This window comes from Argopecten irradians, chromosome 10, assembly GCF_041381155.1.
Source record: "Argopecten irradians isolate NY chromosome 10, Ai_NY, whole genome shotgun sequence".
NCBI lineage: Eukaryota > Metazoa > Mollusca > Bivalvia > Pectinida > Pectinidae > Argopecten > Argopecten irradians.
Genome location: NC_091143.1, coordinates 41827203 through 41847713, shown reverse-complemented (window position 1 = coordinate 41847713; position 20511 = coordinate 41827203). Strand labels below are relative to the sequence as shown.

At 34.7% G+C, this 20511-nt stretch overlaps 1 protein-coding gene across 4 annotated transcripts; it reads right to left on the bottom strand.

Moving 5' to 3' along the window:
- Nucleotides 1-18113, bottom strand: LOC138333939 (apoptosis regulator BAX-like). 4 transcript variants are annotated; one of them, XM_069282621.1, is made up of 6 exons: nt 17950-18113; nt 17453-17805; nt 12650-12949; nt 7655-7772; nt 6712-6799; nt 1-5969 (listed from the first exon to the last, which is right to left on the bottom strand). In XM_069282621.1, exons 2-6 carry the CDS (start codon nt 17650-17652, stop codon nt 5809-5811), a joined length of 867 nt encoding a protein of 288 aa, XP_069138722.1. In that variant the 5' UTR covers nt 17653-17805; nt 17950-18113; the 3' UTR covers nt 1-5808. The 4 variants fall into 4 exon arrangements, with proteins under 4 accessions (XP_069138722.1, XP_069138720.1, XP_069138721.1 ...); XM_069282619.1 differs by having other exon boundaries at nt 6557-6799; nt 17950-18104; XM_069282620.1 differs by lacking the exon at nt 17950-18113 and having other exon boundaries at nt 6557-6799; nt 17453-17870.
- Between the last annotated feature and the right edge of the window lie 2398 nt (nt 18114-20511).

Genomic DNA, 20511 nt, shown 5'->3' with positions numbered 1-20511 from the left:
CGGTATCGTGAAAAATTTATTTCGATTTCAACATGTACAAACATGATATATTTCTTCCAAAATGAATCTTCCATTCATTAGGTAACAAGCATCAGTGTGATAATCACATTTATACATAAATAACTCAGAAACAATGAATGATTAGCTAAAATTTATACTGCATCCTAACAACTGATCTATGTTTTGTTTAAAGTTATAACACTTGTGTATAGAACAACTGATGAGCTTTCTTTTTTATGGCAATATTGGACAAGGGGGAGACATTACTTAGTACACCAAGTGCCTCTGAAGTAAGGGGCAGACATTACTTAGTACACCGAGTGCCTCTGAAGTAAGGGGCAGACATTACTTAGTACACCGAGTGCCTCTGAAGTAAGGGGCAGACATTACTTAGTACACCGAGTGCCTCTGAAGTAACATTTTTTCTTATGAAAATGAAAGATTGGTTAGGTATGATAAATTATCAATATATTATCATTTACTTGATTTATATATGTTTATATATAATACATTGTACATGTATTTCAAATAGTACATCTTAACCTATTACTATAAAGTAATCTTATAAGATACTTTCAAGAAACTGGATTGACTAGTAGTGAAAAATTATCTATCTAATGTCTTATATGTAAGTAGTGACAAATACTAAATTTTAAGGTTCCAAATTTTGCCTCAAATGTACAGGGTTTGGTAGTTGACAAAATATTGGACCACAATTTGTTTCATTTTATGTATATGTGTGCAAACATGTAAAACAGTAATGCATGTACATTTGTATATCTAATTACTCAAGCTTAATTATGGTGTAATTAATTAATAAGCAGTTCATCATTAACAAACATTTAAAGCAATAATTATGTGTATCTACATGGTATATAGGGACTGTATGTCAAAGAAGCTGCTACTTGAAAATCAAATATGAAACAAGCACAACTACATCATATGTATTGTCCTATCACATAGCCACTTCATAATCACATGATTTCAGTTAAAGATGCTCCACCGCTGACAAATGGTATTTTTTCTCTATCAAAAACAGGAGCAGACCATTTATTATTTTTCTTCGGTTGCAGAAGTTACTTACTTAACACCATTACCACCATTGAAAAGATAAAAATATTAAAAACAATTAATTGCTTCCCGAAAAAATTCCCTGGAAGTATGTCCTATATGGAATCAAGTACTGGTTGCGCATGCACAAAAAGCAAAATAAAATATTTTATATCATTTTTTGTGTTAATTAGACACATACACACACGATTTATTACCATTGTTAAAACGATGAGTACCGTTTATGCTCTGGTGGCGATGGAGCATATTTAAATGTCACATGACCAGCGTGGTATCACATGACCAATCTATTATCACATGGGTGGTGAAAAAATTAAGGATAAGACAATTAAAACTGATAATTTACATATTCCATAGGATTACTATCACGGTTGTTGTACCCCTAGACTATGTTATAGTAAAACTGAAGGTTCTGTGTGCGACTAAAGATGAGAGGTAATTTGATGTACATAAAACAAAATTGGTTGATCGAATATTGGTATTATGTATGGCTTTGAAATGCCTTCAGTTTTATTGATATAGTCGAGGTGAACTAGTTATATAAAGACAGTGATGATAACCCCTGGTATACTGAGGATGGAAACTGACTGAAGATTCTGAAAGTTGTTCATAAAGATGTAGGTACACAGTCAAGTACCAATACAAACACTGCGCTGCATGTCAGGAAAATGCAAATAAAATTTTCAAGTGAGACTACTACCTTCAGTAAGGAGTTAGGTGCCTACAAAAGGCATGAACATAATGTTGAAAGTTATGAAGAATAGTCAGTGATTTGTTTCTGTGAACTCTAGCTTTCCTATGCCATAAAAACCAGGCATATCCTTCATGACTATAGCTGTTCTCTTTGTTATACTGATGGTTCACAGACAAGCAATGTAAATAAGGAAACTAGTCATCATAGGGCACATCAGAAACATATATAATCATTTTTCTTCAATGAAATACTTTAATATAGAATGTTGATATCATAAACTACAAAATTTATATTACTTGAGCAAAAATAATATACCGGTATTTGAAAACTTCTATTTGGCCTCCTACCCACCTATATCACCCAGGAATTACAATCAACTTGCACACATTCTTCATATGGAAAGCATGAATGATGCCATATTGATGAACACTTTTCAATACAAGACATATGAAACATATTTTTTTCATATTCAAAAATAAAGTACTCCCCACCAAGTTGTATTTCAGTTGGGTTTTTTTTTGGGTTTTTTTTCAAATTTACATTGGTTGCATGCATTGGTTAATTCTTCTAAAGTCCTCTAAATAATAATCTGAGAACTTAACTCATTATATTCTATAACTAATATTAGACAAAAATTGAGCAATGAACACATAGTTTTGAGATCAATCTTGTGATAGGTTTACCCTTGTGCGTTGTTTTGTATTTAATACCTTAGTTCTCGTTCACTATAGCTTCTTCTATTGTTATTGTAATACTTTTCTAGTTTAAAGATTTATGGTTTTTGTCAACATAACCTCAAATAAATAATATGGGTATACTATAGTGCACACCATGAATATAATTCAGAAGTTAGACACAATTACATGTAACAATGACCTCCTGATCTGAACTATAACCTTTTCAACTGTCCAACAATGACCTCCAGATCTGAACTATGACCTTTTCAACTGTCCAAATCTTTACATATTCAAAGGACTCTGACTATATATATAACCCAAAATGTAAAACATGAAAAAATACAAATTTCAATTGTTTTAGTTTGCAAAACTGAACAGAGATCCCAGGGGGATCTTGGCGTCCACCAAAGAATGATCTATGTCTGACAATGGAAAGAGGGATCTTTTCCCTGCTTTTCAAACTTTTTCAAACACACTACATATAAAATTTGAGATAGATCGCTATAGTACTTTCTAAGAAATAGTGGTAACAAACTTCAACAATGAAATTCAAGATGGCGGCTGTGCAGCCATCTTGTTGACCTATCAGTTACAAAATGCAATATGCACAACTAGGGTCCTAGGGGAACCTACCTATGAAATTTGAGAAAGATCCCTTCAGCACTTTCTGAGAAATAGCAGTAACAAACTTTGATTATCAAAATCCAAGATGGCCGCCTGTTGATAATGTTTATTGTGCTCAATAAGTGTGTGTTTGCTATGAATCTTGTCATTTTTTGTATCCTTAATTTAGAGACTAATACTAATATGTTATCAATACTTGGTTTTTAATACCTCCATCTGCCAATATACATGTTCTAATGGAATACAATGTATTTATCTAAAGGTACTAATTGTATTCTGAGATCATTGATAATGTAACCGATTGTCTCAATTCACTCCTGCTTCCAGCAAATACTTTCATGGTAGACTATAAATACTGAAGAAGTAGACAGACAACCAACATACATACTGTATGTGTAATTAATATTGGTGGTCCTTTTTGACAAGAATGATTTTTGCAAAGAAATATACAAAATTTAATAAACATTTTGTACTAAGGAGAGACAATTCATTGTGATAAAATTTTATCAAAACACAACAAAATCATCAAAAATAAACAAAAACTATTGTTCAGTTATCAAATTTGGCCAAATTTATGTACAAATCACTTGTATTATCACTGTTTAAATGATTTTACAAAGTAAAAAAAAAAAACACAAAAAATATCTGGTAAATGAAAATATGTAATAATCTTTGCTAAAATACAATTCATTGTGATTATTTACTAAACTACAAGCAGGCTAGATTTTAAAGTTAAACCCAAATTAATTGACTATCACTGTTTAGATATACGGCTACCTTAACATTCATAATAATTAAAATACTTAAATCAGTCTAATGATATTCCCCAATTCAAAATTGTCCATAAGTACATAAAGTTTAAAAATCTTTAAGTACATGTACCTGTTGAAGATAGTATTGGACACAATGTATATGTGGTAGCAATTCAGTGTTCAGAGCTGATATACATGTATATGTACAAATTGACATTGACAACTAGCTACCTTGTATCATCTTTGAATCAATTCAGGAATGCGAACAATAGGGTAGTTGACATAACTTCAAACTGTGCACCAGGTACATGTATACCAAACTCAATACATGTGGTACCAACAGAAATTTGACATAACATTACAATCAAGCTTATTTATCGTATACACGTAGTTGTATATTTTCGCATTTACAGTGTATTTTGATATTTATATGCAGGAAAAATGTTTCCATATTCGTTAATTTCTAAAAGTAGGTTGTTTTACTGGTAAATCTTTCCATTTAATTATGAATATTTAAGTCCACAGAAATGAACTTGGCCTGAGAAAATTTAATTTCCCCACAAATAAAATCAGCATACAGGACCATCTGAATGACGAAGCACCAGACTGTCGTCTAAATTAGTAACTAATTACATACCACATACCTGGTTATTAATGTGGGGATGACATTTTCTAAATTTTACCATGGTTGTTAAAATTTGATCCACAAAATTTGAATTCATTAACATTTTAATTTTTCAGCTTGAGCTCAGAAATTGCTAAAAATTTAAAATTGGAATATTATATAATAATGGTGATTTTGTGTAATAATCTGTGATTAAATACAATGAAACTGAAAAATGTTTAGATTTTAGATGTGACATTCTATCATTAGAGCGATTACGGTATCTCACTATAAACTATAGCACTTCTGTCAAAATATAAGTTAATTTATATACATTTGTAAATACAAGATATTCTCAGTAAAACATGTTTTCATGCTTAACTGGATAGCATTTACCTTGCTAATTAATTAGTACCAAGTAAGGATTGATTATGGAAGTAATTTGCACAATCCCTGAAAATATCCCCCCCCCCCCCCACAAGTTTTGTTTTTCAAACTTGGCCCCCTTTCATACATATAGTATAAAATTATCTAGAGAAAACAAAAACTATAAATGTCAAATTTAAATTCTAGTATAAAATATAGCACGATGTCTGTGGTCATATTGAAAATATCCTAAAATAATTTTTCAAGTGAAAAAATAATGGAATTTACAATTCAAGTCCACTTTTTAAATGTGCAAAAATATATTCAAAAGTTGAACATCTAGCATTAATTTATTAAACATTCTAAAACACATCAATTTACCTTTCTGCAAACATGAAATCATTCAAAGTTGTTCTTTGTTAAATTTTGCTGATATGATAAAAAAAATTCTTTTCCATTTTAATGATATTTTAAAATTTACACAAAACAGTTACAGTCAAACCTGCTATAAAGGACACCTGTCTATAAAGGACACCTGTCTATAAAGGACTGATTCATCAACCTCCATTGGTGCAATTTATAATATATTTGACCTCTGTATAAAGGACACCTATCTATAAAGGATTGATTCATCAACCTCCATTGGTGCAATTTATAATATATTTGACCTCTGTATAAAGGACACCTATCTATAAAGGACTGATTCATCAACCCCCATTGGTGCAATTTATAATATATTTGACCTCTGTATAAAGGACACCTGTCCATAAAAGAACAATTGTTATGTTCCTTTGGTGTCCTTTATAGACAGGTTTCACTACCTGATATCATGATTTCGGAGATCCAGATTACATCAGAGACAAAAGCCAATTTCCACAAATCTCACTTTCCAATTCAATTTCTGTCGCTGGTTTGGCATTACTCGTTATCATAGGAGCAATTAAATATTCGTAAAAGTGATAAAGTGACAAAAATTGATCATCTTCATCTTTTCTAGTATTCATTAAGTGCACATGGTGTTTAGATGGTGAAATTGATGTGTAGTTTGACTTTCATAATTGTGTTGTCTATCCAGAATTCCTGCGGATGATCATCCTTCCAATGGTGAAGGCAAAAATACACACTGCACCCACCATTAATATATTGGTAAAGAGGCGTCCAGATGTTCTCATCACTGGGCCCTGAAAATTAAAAAACAGATTCGCTGATCAGAAATACCCAAGTACATGTATACATGTTTAGAAATTGTATTTCTTACCAAAAATTCAGTATATTACTGTCACTTTTACAAATTTTCGGCCTCTTCGCCATCCTCGGGCACCTGGGCCCAGTTTCATGGACATTTCTTAACTTTAAGGAATCCCTTAACTTAAAATTCTCCATAGGAAAGCAAATATTTTAAGGAAGGTTCCTTAATGGAGAATTTTAAGTTAAGGAATTCCTTAAGGTTAAGGAATGTTCATGAAACTGGACCCTAGAAACAAAAATCAGCTATGTAAAATCCATCTTCTTCATATTTCTTATAAACACATTGATTACGAAACAAGTTATACAACTTATGCTAATCACTCTCAATGGCCTGGATGTAAGCGCACGAAGGATTTTAGTGTGGGGGGAAACCAGAGTTCCCTGAGAAAACCCATGTGATCAGGCAGGTGACTCCTTTTCACATCTGTTCACTTCAGGTGAAAGGCGAGTGGCTTAACCACCACACCATCCAATCATCCTTCTTGATATGATGCTGTGGTTGTGAAAATTAAACTCTTACCCATCCACCTAGTCTCTCTATCCACTCAGCCACTTTACTGGTTATGAAGCGTGTTGACCACTCTATGAACCTTTTAAATAAGTCTGTGGCCTTGGCCTTAAGCGATCGGATCACAATATCAGAACAAAAAAAGAACAGGACTACAAGTCTCTCACGCGTTATAGCAGACGACATTCCTCCACTGAAAAACAGCTCTGATAACATATCACTGAAACTTTCATAGGTCGCTGAATCCATGTTCACCTGAAAATGAAAGAAATTATTGAAATTTTTTATAAGCTGATTATATATTAAAGAATATCATTCACCAAAACGTAACAATTTCTCTAAACATGATAATCTGATCATGATCAACTCCATTTTTTATTAAAGTTCCAGTTGTAAACCATTTTGTACATGCATCTATTGATCCAGTTATATATATATATACATTATAATTTGAGGTAGTGTAAAGTTCAGAGGTTTCATTATCTTTCAGGAAAGGCGGTACAACTGCAATTTCAGAGTTACTTTTCTATACTATCTGTATGCTATTTAATGTAATTTAGCCAAAACCAGGAGGTACCAAAGCCAGGTTTAACTGGCAAAATGTACTTAGTACTGCCCGATATTGAACACCCTGTGTAAATTTTGCATAATAAACATGAACCTAGCTAGCTAGTACCGTATCATGAAATTTATTGAATTATATACATTTTTAGTTACTCAAGTGAATTTATTCCTTTTAAATTACAGTAAGAAAATTTGAATCATGCTTGGACCAATGAAATAGCTCAAATATAAAGATAAAATACACAAGTTTTACTGAATACTATCAAATATGCATTATAGCATTGTTATTCCGTCTTTGCATATTACAGCGTTAGCTCCCTTACAGGTAGGTATCGATTGTTACTTCCTTATTTTGTTAGCACAATTCATGTTGTTTTCTCCGAAACGTATGACATTACGCTCGCAAAGATATGACGTCACAATCAATACCTATCCCAGCCCCGCAAGTGCAGATAACTCTGCAAATTTGGAATAGGAACTCGGAACAAAGTTAAAGAAGACCTTCCAATAAAACAATAAAATATTTCATAAAGAGAAAATACTGACGCCTCCAGCCCGATTCTTTATGCGCTGCCGTTCCTTGGTCTGAGCAAATTCGTCAGCCATGACTCGGAGTTCCCGGCCATATTTTGCCCAAGTTGGATTTTTATACCCTTGTGGGGTACTACAAAAAATCAAGTCATGAGCATAATTAGTAAGCAATTGGTCCTTCATCAAAGTAGGTACCTCAACGAATATTGTTCTAACAAGAAATTTCAACTGATCTGCAGATGCCAAATAATGATAAACTATGTTTTATTTTTGATTACCATATCTTTTTTTTTTGCATTTATAGGCAGTGCTTCAAAATGCTACTTTGTTGGCATTCAAAGGACAATGTATGGTCTGTGTCCTTATTGACCCCGAAAGCCATCAATTTCTTAACTAAATGGTAATATATAAGTAATGCTGTTGTGTCTAAATACCTAGGACATCCCTAGTACACCTATTGTGGGAGCTTTCTATCATTATAGTTCTAGTTTCCAATGGTTACCATCTTAAATATGCATAAGATTTGCCAAATTTGAAGTATTGCCATTTTTGCCCATTTTTGTTAGAGTTTTCTTTAAGAAAAAATTCAGTACAATCTTCAACAAATTTAAACTCAACATTTACTGTTGATCATCTGTTTATTTAGGAGAAATACAAAGTTTGTTCAAGGATCTGTCCTATGATTTAATTTCTAGAAATTTGATTAATTTATGCATATTTCGCATTATTTCGCATAGCTACCATGGCAACTACATCTGCAATGATACACAACTATATCGGGAATGAACTTGACATTTGAAATTCAATATTTCACTAAATAACAGGTTTGAAAATTTGATAGACGTAGGGGCTAAAAGGACCCAAACCATATAGTGTTTTTTAGAGAAATATTAGTATATTGCATTTCATAAATACCAAGAGATTCCATTAACCAATACAATTATAAAGAAATAGTTACAATACATCTAGGAATATATTCCAATACTCTGAACAGACATAACTTTTTTACCTTATCAATGTTGATGACATCAGATCATCAGGCACCTGTAGATGTTTACCTTATCAATGTTGATGACATAAGATCATCAGACACCTGTAGATGTTTACCTTATCATCAGGCAACTGTAGATGTTTACCTTATCAATGTTGATGACATAAGATCATCAGACACCTGTAGATGTTTACCTTATCAATGTTGATGACATCAGATCATCAGGCACCTGTAGATGTTTACCTTATCAATGTTGATGACATCAGATCATCAGGCACCTGTAGATGTTTACTTTATCAATGTTGATGACATCAGATCATCAGGCACCTGTAAATGTTTACCTTATCAATGTTGATGACATCAGATCATCAGGCACCTGTAGATGTTTACCTTATCAATGTTGATGACATCAGATCATCAGGCACCTGTAGATGTTTACCTTTATCAATGTTGATGACATCAGATCATCAGGCACCTGTAGATGTTTACCTTATCAATGTTGATGACATCAGATCATCAGGCACCTGTAGATGTTTACCTTATCAATGTTGATGACATCAGATCATCAGGCACCTGTAGATGTTTACCTTATCAATGTTGATGACATAAGATCATCAGGCACCTGTAGATGTTTACCTTATCAATGTTGATGACATAAGATCATCAGGCACCTGTAGATGTTTACCTTATCAATGTTGATGACATCAGATCATCAGGCACCTGTAGATGTTTACCTTATCAATGTTGATGACATTAGATCATCAGGCACCTGTAGATGTTTACTTTATCAATGTTGATGACATCAGATCATCAGGCACCTGTAAATGTTTACCTTATCAATGTTGATGACATCAGATCATCAGGCACCTGTAAATGTTTACCTTATCAATGTTGATGACATTAGATCATCAGGCACCTGTAGATGTTTACTTTATCAATGTTGATGACATCAGATCATCAGGCACCTGTAAATGTTTACCTTATCAATGTTGATGACATCAGATCATCAGGCACCTGTAGATGTTTACCTTATCAATGTTGATGACATAAGATCATCAGGCACCTGTAGATGTTTACCTTATCAATGTTGATGACATAAGATCATCAGGCACCTGTAGATGTTTACCTTATCAATGTTGATGACATAGGATCATCAGAGATCATCAGGCACCTGTAGATGTTTACTTTATCAATGTTGATGACATCAGATCATCAGGCACCTGTAAATGTTTACCTTATCAATGTTGATGACATCAGATCATCAGGCACCTGTAGATGTTTACCTTATCAATGTTGATGACATAAGATCATCAGGCACCTGTAGATGTTTACCTTATCAATGTTGATGACATAAGATCATCAGGCACCTGTAGATGTTTACCTTATCAATGTTGATGACATAAGATCATCAGGCACCTGTAGATGTTTACCTTATCAATGTTGATGACATTATCAGGCACCTGTAGATGTTTACCTTATCAATGTTGATGAATAGATCATCAGGCACAGATGTTTACCTTATCAATGTTGATGACATCATCAGGCACCTGTAGATGTTTACCTTATCAATGTTGATGACATCTCATCAGGCACCTGTAGATGTTTACCTTATCAATGTTGATGACATCAGATCATCAGGCACCTGTAGATGTTTACCTTATCAATGTTGATGACATAGGATCATCAGGCACCTGTAGATGTTTACCTTATCAATGTTGATGACATAGATCATCAGGCACCTGTAGATGTTTACCTTATCAATGTTGATGACATAGATCATCAGGCACCTGTAGATGTTTACTCATGTATGACATGTCAGCATGACCTATGAGACATTCATCAGGCACCTTAGATGTTTACCTTATCAATGTTGATGACATAGATCATCAGGCACCTGTAGATGTTTACCTTATCAATGTTGATGACATAGATCATCAGGCACCTGTAGATGTTTACCTTATCAATGTTGATGACATAGATCATCAGGCACCTGTAATATAACTTTTTTACCTTATCAATGTTGATGACATCAGATCATCAGGCACCTGTAGATGTTTACCTTATCAATGTTGATGACATCAGATCATCAGGCACCTGTAGATGTTTACCTTATCAATGTTGATGACATCAGATCATCAGGCACCTGTAGATGTTTACCTTATCAATGTTGATGACATCAGATCATCAGATGATCTCACCTGTAGATGTTTACCTTATCAATGTTGATGACATTAGATCATCAGGCACCTGTAGATGTTTACCTTATCAATGTTGATGACATCAGATCATCAGGCACCTGTAGATGTTTACCTTATCAATGTTGATGACATCAGATCATCAGGCACCTGTAGATGTTTACCTTATCAATGTTGATGACATAAGATCATCAGGCACCTGTAGATGTTTACCTTATCAATGTTGATGACATAAGATCATCAGGCACCTGTAGATGTTTACCTTATCAATGTTGATGACATAGATCATCAGGCACCTGTAGATGTTTACTTTATCAATGTTGATGACATCAGATCATCAGGCACCTGTAAATGTTTACCTTATCAATGTTGATGACATCAGATCATCAGGCACCTGTAGATGTTTACCTTATCAATGTTGATGACATCAGATCATCAGGCACCTGTAGATGTTTACCTTATCAATGTTGATGACATCAGATCATCAGGCACCTGTAGATGTTTACCTTATCAATGTTGATGACATCAGATCATCAGGCACCTGTAGATGTTTACCTTATCAATGTTGATGACATAAGATCATCAGGCACCTGTAGATGTTTACCTTATCAATGTTGATGACATAAGATCATCAGGCACCTGTAGATGTTTACCTTATCAATGTTGATGACATAGATCATCAGGCACCTGTAGATGTTTACCTTATCAATGTTGATGACATAGGATCATCAGGCACCTGTAGATGTTTACCTTATCAATGTTGATGACATAGATCATCAGGCACCTGTAGATGTTTACCTTATCAATGTTGATGACATAGATCATCAGGCACCTGTAGATGTTTACTTATCAATGTTGATGACATCAGATCATCAGGCACCTGTAATGTTTACCTTATCAATGTTGATGACATCAGATCATCAGGCACCTGTAAATGTTTACCTTATCAATGTTGATGACATTAGATCATCAGGCACCTGTAGATGTTTACTTTATCAATGTTGATGACATCAGATCATCAGGCACCTGTAAATGTTTACCTTATCAATGTTGATGACATCAGATCATCAGGCACCTGTAGATGTTTACCTTATCAATGTTGATGACATAAGATCATCAGGCACCTGTAGATGTTTACCTTATCAATGTTGATGACATAAGATCATCAGGCACCTGTAGATGTTTACCTTATCAATGTTAATGACAGTAGATCATCAGGCACCTGTAGATGTTTACCTTATCAATGTTGATGACATCAGATCATCAGGCACCTGTAGTTGTTTACCTTATCAATGTTGATGACATAAGATCATCAGACACCTGTAGATGTTTACCTTATCAATGTTGATGACATAGGATCATCAGGCACCTGTAGATTTTTACCTTATCAATGTTGATGACATCAGATCATCAGGCACCTGTAGATGTTTACCTTATCAATGTTGATGACATAGGATCATCAGACACCTGTAGTTGTTTACCTTATCAATGTTGATGACATAGGATCATCAGGCACCTGTAGATGTTTACCTTATCAATGTTGATGACATAAGATCATCAGGCACCTGTAGATGTTTACCTTATCAATGTTGATGACATAGGATCATCAGGCACCTGTAGATTTTTACCTTATCAATGTTGATGACATAAGATCATCAGGCACCTATAGATGTTTACCTTATCAATGTTGATGACATAGGATCATCAGGCACCTGTAGATGTTTACCTTATCAATGTTGATGACATCAGATCATCAGGCACCTGTAGATGTTTACCTTATCAATGTTGATGACATAGGATCATCAGACACCTGTAGATGTTTACCTTATCAATGTTGATGACATAAGATCATCAGGCACCTGTAGATGTTCCCTGCTGATTTCGTCATAAACAAAATGTTCAAACAGTTCTTTGCTTTCCTCCTTAATGTCCTCTTTTTTACCAAAGTGTGGAGGAAAACTAAATCCACTATATTCATTTCCTGGCATTACCAATGGAGTTAAGTTCATGGAATTCCGTCTTTTCTCTGTAAACGACCGGTGTCTCTTCCTCTGGCGGACCACAGAGCCATCCAGTGTGTCGTCGCTTTGCTGACCACCGTCTCCTTCTGTTTCCATATTCATCCTTGAAAACAAACAAAAAACATTTATGTTGGCATATCTGTTTAAAATCTTTGTATATATGTGTCAGTGATAGAATTCATACCTCCTTTAATGTTTTAAAATAAGCTTTGTTCCTTATATGATGCAAGTACATTATTCTGATTTGTGTGTTTGTGTGAACACAACAAAACAGGAGAAACAGATGGGTCTGATTTGTTGTGACTTTTTAGTTGCGATGAAGTAGCTCTGACAGAAGCTTTCTGACAGAAGATCAGTGTCGGGACTGGAGTGGAGGTAGGGTATATGATTTATTGCAGTTTGATGCATTTATATTTATATCTTGAGATTTCATCATAAAATTGCTATCAAAGGTAAATATTTATAAGCATTGAACTGAATTCAGGATCAGTTGGCAATTATATGGGAGTATGAATGTCAACTGGACAGCAGCATGAGCTGCCATTAAGCTGACATATCATTCATACAAAAATTGCCAACATCAAGTGGATATTGGACTGGTAAGGGTCACTCACTGCATGGTGACCATGCATTAGGTTCTGTGAGCTCAATTCCCTTATTGGTATAAAATGTGCATCTGGCCAGTGTTCAGAACTTCAGAAGTCCTGAGTTTGAACCCCAGTCTGGCTGCTACACGTTCTCCTGTCGCGAATTCAACCTGTTTCAAGCAAAATGTGAGCAAGTATGCTTATCAAAGACAGGGAGACACGTACTGTATCTTTAGTTTAAAATTGTATTTCTCGTGGCAAGACTTGAAGATAGTAGAAAGCTCGAGGAGTGCAGGAGAATTGGACTGAGTCGATCACCATTGACCAAGTTTAAGCTGTTCACTTGGTAGAACATGATCTATGCATTATGAGGTCCAGGGTTCAAGACCCTAGTCTGGCCACTAAATTTTCTCCTCTCTGATCGATGAGCAGGCCTGTTTTCATTTCATAACAATTTCAAGATTAGGTGGTCTAGAAGCCACATACTTAGTCCTAGCTGCTTCTGGTTAAGGTAGCTTTATCCTGTACAGAAAATCAGTCATAGAAATCTAATATGATATTGGCATAACTTCAACAGTTCAAATATCTTTATCAATTACTGTTTATATTGCCAGTTTGGTCTGAAAGTCACTTTTTAAAAAGCATACATCTTTTGACAGAACTTTAGACATATGTGCCATATCTGGATAAACTAACAGTTTGTAACCATTGTCCACTCCATATCCAAATCTGAACATTCGATTTTGATAATGAAAATACGTATGGGACCTCATGAACAATGGTGAAATGACGAATATCCATTTCACTTGTTTGACAGCGATAATGTATCACATATTGTACATAAAAATAACACACAAAATTTTCTAATCCCATATATCACACACTTCCACGAATCAGAGCTCTTCAAACAACCATACTCACTTCTTCAAACGAGTTTCCCCCTTTTCTTCGCACTTACAACTTTTCAATATGGCGCCCAAAACAATCTCCACTCAACTTGGCGGAAATCCCCATATTACATAAGCAATGTTTTGGTCTATAAATAGAATGGGTTATCACCATTGGAGTACATGTCTAAACAAGTATCATGATGTAATTAGGTCTGTTTTGCATTGCCCTGTATGCGTCTGAATACAGATGCTATAATAATATTTTATGGATCGATATCGTTTCAATGTGAATGCTAAATCGAGAAATGATGATAAAGGACACGGTTTAATTTAGTTCTCTTTACCTCCCTTGGCCTGCTGCAGCAGCCTACATTGAAAGTTGGCATGTTGCCAACAATTAACTGTTATAAGTTTCATTAGTCCGCTAAACTTGCCTATATTATTAGGCTTTTAAAAAAATTATCTAATATTTATACATATTAAAAAAGCCTAATAATATAGGCAGGTTTAGCGGACTGAAGTTTAATTTGCCTACTGTAGCTTAATTACTTTTTAAATAGTATCTATCCGTTATTTATAAAACAAACATAAGACAATGCATCCATACTCCCGTGCATCCACGACATTTTCATGTTAAGAATGAATTAATTAATCAGATAAAGTTTATACACAAAATCTGTGAGAAATGATCTTTTTACCTGCATCGCAAAGTACATGTATAGGGCTAGTCCGCTAAACCTGCCTATATTATTAGGCTTTTTTATTTATTTTTTTTGCCTAATATATTAGGCCAAAAAAATTAAATTAAAAAAGCCTAATAATATAGGCAGGTTTAGCGGACTAGTATAGGGCCATAGTATTGGGAATATGTTTTACACCAGAGATTTAAATAGTATATATTAATTATATTTAAATCTCTGTTTACACCAACTAAAGTTATTCATAGGCCTGATTTATATAATTAAGTGAGATATCATATACTGTACAACCTCATGATCAAATCAAAGGCAGTCATAAACAACATGAAGAAGGCATCCGCTAAAAAAATACGCCGATCGCCAAAATGTCTTCAAATGATGGGTACAGGCCTAGCTAGGTGAAATTCCTCACTGAATAATTTCTTGGCTTCATTATAGATGTACAAAAATACTATTATATATCATACGTTAGCGTTATTATGACTTTCTATTCTGTCCATTCGCATTCAGTTCCACGAATATCAGTTACGTGTAATTTTAAGCTTTAACATTTTTTTTCTTTGCAGATATTTAACGAGTATAAGAGGCATGTAACTCTACATGTGTGTAGGGGTCCTTATAAGAAAATCTTAAATCTGCCACCATAGCAATGTGTCAAATCTTCCAGATTGCAACACATCTATATAGCATAGCAACCATGAACCTGTTTCGTTGTCATGGACAATACAAACATCCCCGTGCCCAGGTGCCAAGTGTTTCATATCACAGGGACCTGGCACGATTTTTTTAAAACTAACAGTATATATATATACATATTATAGTATCAAGGGTATGAACTCGGCGGTCGAGAAAAACGGACCTATTTTTTTTAAAACCGTGATTATTTTAATAAATGGGTTCTATACAACATTGACGGATATCTTACCTTAAAGAGAAATAATTTATCTTTCCATTGAGTGCTTGATGAACAAAATTGGCCAAGTATTGACGAAGTTATGGCTTGATGAATCGGGAAATTTACGAAAAATATGCTAGGTAGACATTTCCCTGTCCGGTCGAAATGTCGTCTCGGCTCTAATGGGCACCTCAAAAACCAAGCCATAATCACGAAATCCGACAACGAAGAAACTATTCAAACAGATCGACTATGATATATTACTGGGGTGTACATATATCCCACCAAAAAATTCGAAATACTCGTCACCTGATGCATTTATGGAAATTGAGTCAGAAATGATCAACCATTGCAATAATAGCACAAAGGTAGCCTTAGTGGGAGACTTTAACGCGAAAACTGAACAGAAACAAGATTATATTGTACCAGATCTTCTTGATATTTTGAACATAACTGAAAATGATGATCTCCATAAAAGTATGTATGATTATGAAAAATTGATCAATAATGATATACCTTTACAACGTTCTAGTGAATGTACTTCGAAATCTAATAATTATGGTAATAAACTATTAGACTTCTGTAAAAACAATAATATGTATATAGCTAATGGTAGAATTGGGTATGACCGACAAACGGGAAGATTACTTGTCATGATTCCTCTTTGATTGATTATATGCTGATCACCTCAAACTTATTTAGAGTTATTGAAGACTTTAAAGTACTTGATTTTAACCCGGTACTGTCTGATGTACATAACAGAATAGAATTTAAATTTACTAGTGCGCAGGTTGAACAGAACGTTAATAATCATGATAAGGATAAAACCAGCAGTTATGTGAAGTGGAAGGAAGAACTGAAAAATTATTTCACTAATTTCATAACAACTGACGAAAATAATCAATTCTCTGAGTTAGAAGAATCTTTAAAAGATCTTAAAACTAAACAAACTAATCTCGTAACAAGCACAGAAATTGATAATATAACCAAAAATATTAGCGCCTTATTCACTGCCGCTGCTAACAAGTCATTTGGACGTAAACTAATACACAAAGTCAGAAGAAATAGTAATAATAAACCATGGTTTACGGCTTATTGTAAAACACTTCGTAAAGAATTTCATACGGAAGCCGTGAGGGGACATTCTGACTTTTGATTTCTTACTTCTAACTTCTTAACTAATTAACACAAAAAAAGTAATAAAAATAAATTTGGTGGATGCGTAATCAGTAGGTTCGTCATTCCATATATGGTACTAGTATATTGCTAAGGACTTTTTTGGGGGGATGCAGTTAATTAGTTTTTCATATTTATCTTCAATTCAATTCAAAATATTTTATTGAAAACAAAAGGATTGGATAACAGGCAGGTAGTGCCTAATAGACATACATTTACATGAAGTATCATGTATGCTCTGTTGGCGGTGGAGCATTTTTGGAAGTATTGATGTGAAAAAAAACTCTCAAAATATTAAAACAAAAAGAAAATCAAAGCTGAGGCATTTCACACGTCATTTTCTGCATGATTGCTTTGTACATTTGGCTTTTTTCTATGCTCTTTTCCTTTCCCGGTTTTTCTTGTCCGCTCTTGCTTTGCTTCCATATAGCGGTTTTGTTTAGTGGGGGAAGACGTCTCGAAGGAAGATTTCCGGACGGGAACGATGCCTGAGAGTATGTATACTGACTACCATATTCTGGGGCACCAGGTAGAATAGATGAGGGGGAGGGCTCTGACATATTGACAACAAAAGCCACACCCCCGCTGCCTTTCTTGGGATCGATGCCTTCAGCTTTCAGTTGACATTAAACTGTCTGTTGCGTCATGCGAACGCTGTTTTCAGCATATGATCCAAGGAAGTGTCCGGCTTTCTCTTCAGTGATAAACCTGACCTACAAGATAAGCATAAATAGATATAAACACGTGAATAACAAATGGCAATGTTTGTAATATTTTAAGAGAAGCTTTCTTCGCATTGTGAAAATTAAATATATTCGTCGTTCTGGAACACAAAAATAGACTTTCAGAATAACTACCTTGTACCGTTTTCTTCTGAACAGTAATCGTAAAGTTTCCTGTATGTTCTCTTCTCTTTTGGAATTGTTGCATCCCATTTTCTAACAAAATATAGGCGTGATCAGATCAATGTGGTTATGTTGCGACAATCTGCGCATAAATACGAATAGTATTATGACGTCATAAATATAATGTTTTCTGACGTCATAATCAGTTTTTAAAACAAGGCAATCTTGATAGAGCATTCGGGTATTGAAACTCTGTTGGTCATTAGGCAAGTGTAATCAAAGAACTTCTCGATTTGAAGACAAACCAATCAACAGATCATCGCAGGAATGGATACCACATCCTACTTATAAAACCTATATATCAGAACAATGTCGTCACTGTTGACAGAATGGTTCAAATTATTTAACATTTCATTAACAACATGTACAGTAAATGGCAAGATTGCAAAAAAGCCCAAATAGCTGGTTTTGTTTTATTATTCCATTCAACAATGTCGTCACTGTTGACAGAATGGTTCAAATTATTTAACATTTCATTAACAACATGTACAGTAAATGGCAAGATTGCAAAAAAGCCCAAATAGCTGGTTTTGTTTTATTATTCCATTCATACAGCGGCTATGATTTAGTTTGACGCCAATCGTTTGTGATTTTTTTGGAGATGGGTCAATGTTATTCAATTGATTGCATATTTATAGACTTGCACAAAGCATTCGATACAGATCCAAACAAGCGAAATATCGCCATACGAATCAATTATAAAACATGGAAACACTGAAGGGTAAACTATCTGGTGTGAGAATTCAGCAGGAGTTTTACAGGGATCTGTTCTATGGCCTGTTATAGTGAAAGATATGCAGTTTTGCTCAATTTTCATTTTCCATGTTTCATTCGATTAAATCAAATGTCTTCATTTCTGCATACTATACTCAGTATCATTTGTCTTTTCATGATTGCCGAGTTGTTTGCATAATTTTGACATAATGTCAGACACCTTTATCAATGGAAATAGGTCAAGGGCACACTTAGTCCGCTAAACCTGCCTATATCATTAGGCTTTTTTAATTTTTTTTTTTTTGCCTAATATATAGTCAGCTCGCGGTACCTCTTAAAAATGTGAAATCGTAGGCCAGATTTGGCCTACGCTACGTCAGCGGCATATTTCTAATATATCGTCCATGCAATGCCGGGAAAACGTACACATACCTTTATATTGGGATCTTATGTACTCCTTTGCCCCCATGTTACATCCCATTTATGAAATTAAACAACAGTGAACAATGAAATACTTCCGAGACCCTTCTATTTCACACATTTGTAATGGCCGCCGTATACACATTTAGTAGAGCAAACGGCAGCCAATCAACTTCGCTTCCGGTTTTATTTTTAAAAAACCACGTGTAGTTGAAAGATAAACAAAATGCTAGCCAGTTACAGTTTTTAAAGTAAAATCATGGTCGCGTACACGACATGTTGTCAAATATTCAAATTGAACACGACTATTGCTGGTACCGCATCACTTTCGCGATATTCACGTTGCATATACATGTAGCATATGCACGGTAGAATTTTGTTTATCTTTCAACTACACGTGGTTTTTTTAAAATAAAACCGGAAGCGAAGTTGATTGGCTGCCGTTTGCTCTACTAAATGTGTATACGGCGGCCATTACAAATGTGTGAAATAGAAGGGTCTCGGAAGTATTTCATTGTTCACTGTTGTTTAATTTCATAAATGGGATGTAACATGGGGGCAAAGGAGTACATAAGATCCCAATATAAAGGTATGTGTACGTTTTCCCGGCATTGCATGGACGATATATTAGAAATATGCCGCTGACGTAGCGTAGGCCAAATCTGGCCTACGATTTCACATTTTTAAGAGGTACCGCGAGCTGACTATATATTAGGCAAAAAAAAAAAAATTAAAAAAGCCTAATAATATAGGCAGGTTTAGCGGACTAGGGCACACTGACAATGGAATAGGTCAAGGGCACACTGACAATGGAAGTAGGTCAAGGGCACACTGACAATGGAATAGGTCAAGGGCACACTGACAATGGAATAGGTCAAGGGCACACTGACAATGAAATAGGTCAAGGGCACACGGACAATGGAATAGGTCAAGGGCACACTGACAATGGAATAGGTCAAGGGCACACTGACAATGGAATAGGTCAAGGGCACACTGACAATGGAAATAGGTCAAGGGCACACTGACAATGGAATAGGTCAAGTGCACACTGACAATGGAAATAGGTCAAGGGCACACTGACAATGGAAATAGGTCAAGGGCACACTGACAATGGAATAGGTCAAGTTTACAACGAATAATCATACCCTGCCTCCACTCTGACACCGACCATCTCAGAAAATTTCCGTGCGTCGTTCAGAGCTACTCATTGCAGCTACGTCAAGGTCAATGACAATAAAATAGTTCTAGGTCAAAAAGACAATGAAATGGCCAAGGTCAATTATTTGAAGGTACTTTGTAGCCTTTGGGCCAGTATCAGTAGATATGGCTTTATCTATGACAAAAGGCATACACAAGAAGTCACAAACGTTTTATCTCTGG

What these genes read in the sequence shown, in the direction of transcription:
- LOC138333939 (XM_069282619.1), bottom strand. Translation starts at nt 17,652, where the DNA reads ATGTCAGAGCCCTCCCCCTCATCTATTCTACCTGGTGCCCCAGAATAT. An exon ending in ATGTCATCAACATTGATAAG is followed by an intron (nt 7,773 to 12,649) that starts GTAAACATCTAC and finishes GATTTTTTGTAG; the next exon opens with TACCCCACAAGGGTATAAAA. An exon ending in TAGAGAGACTAGGTGGATGG is followed by an intron (nt 5,970 to 6,556) that starts GTAAGAGTTTAA and finishes TTTAATTTTCAG; the next exon opens with GGCCCAGTGATGAGAACATC.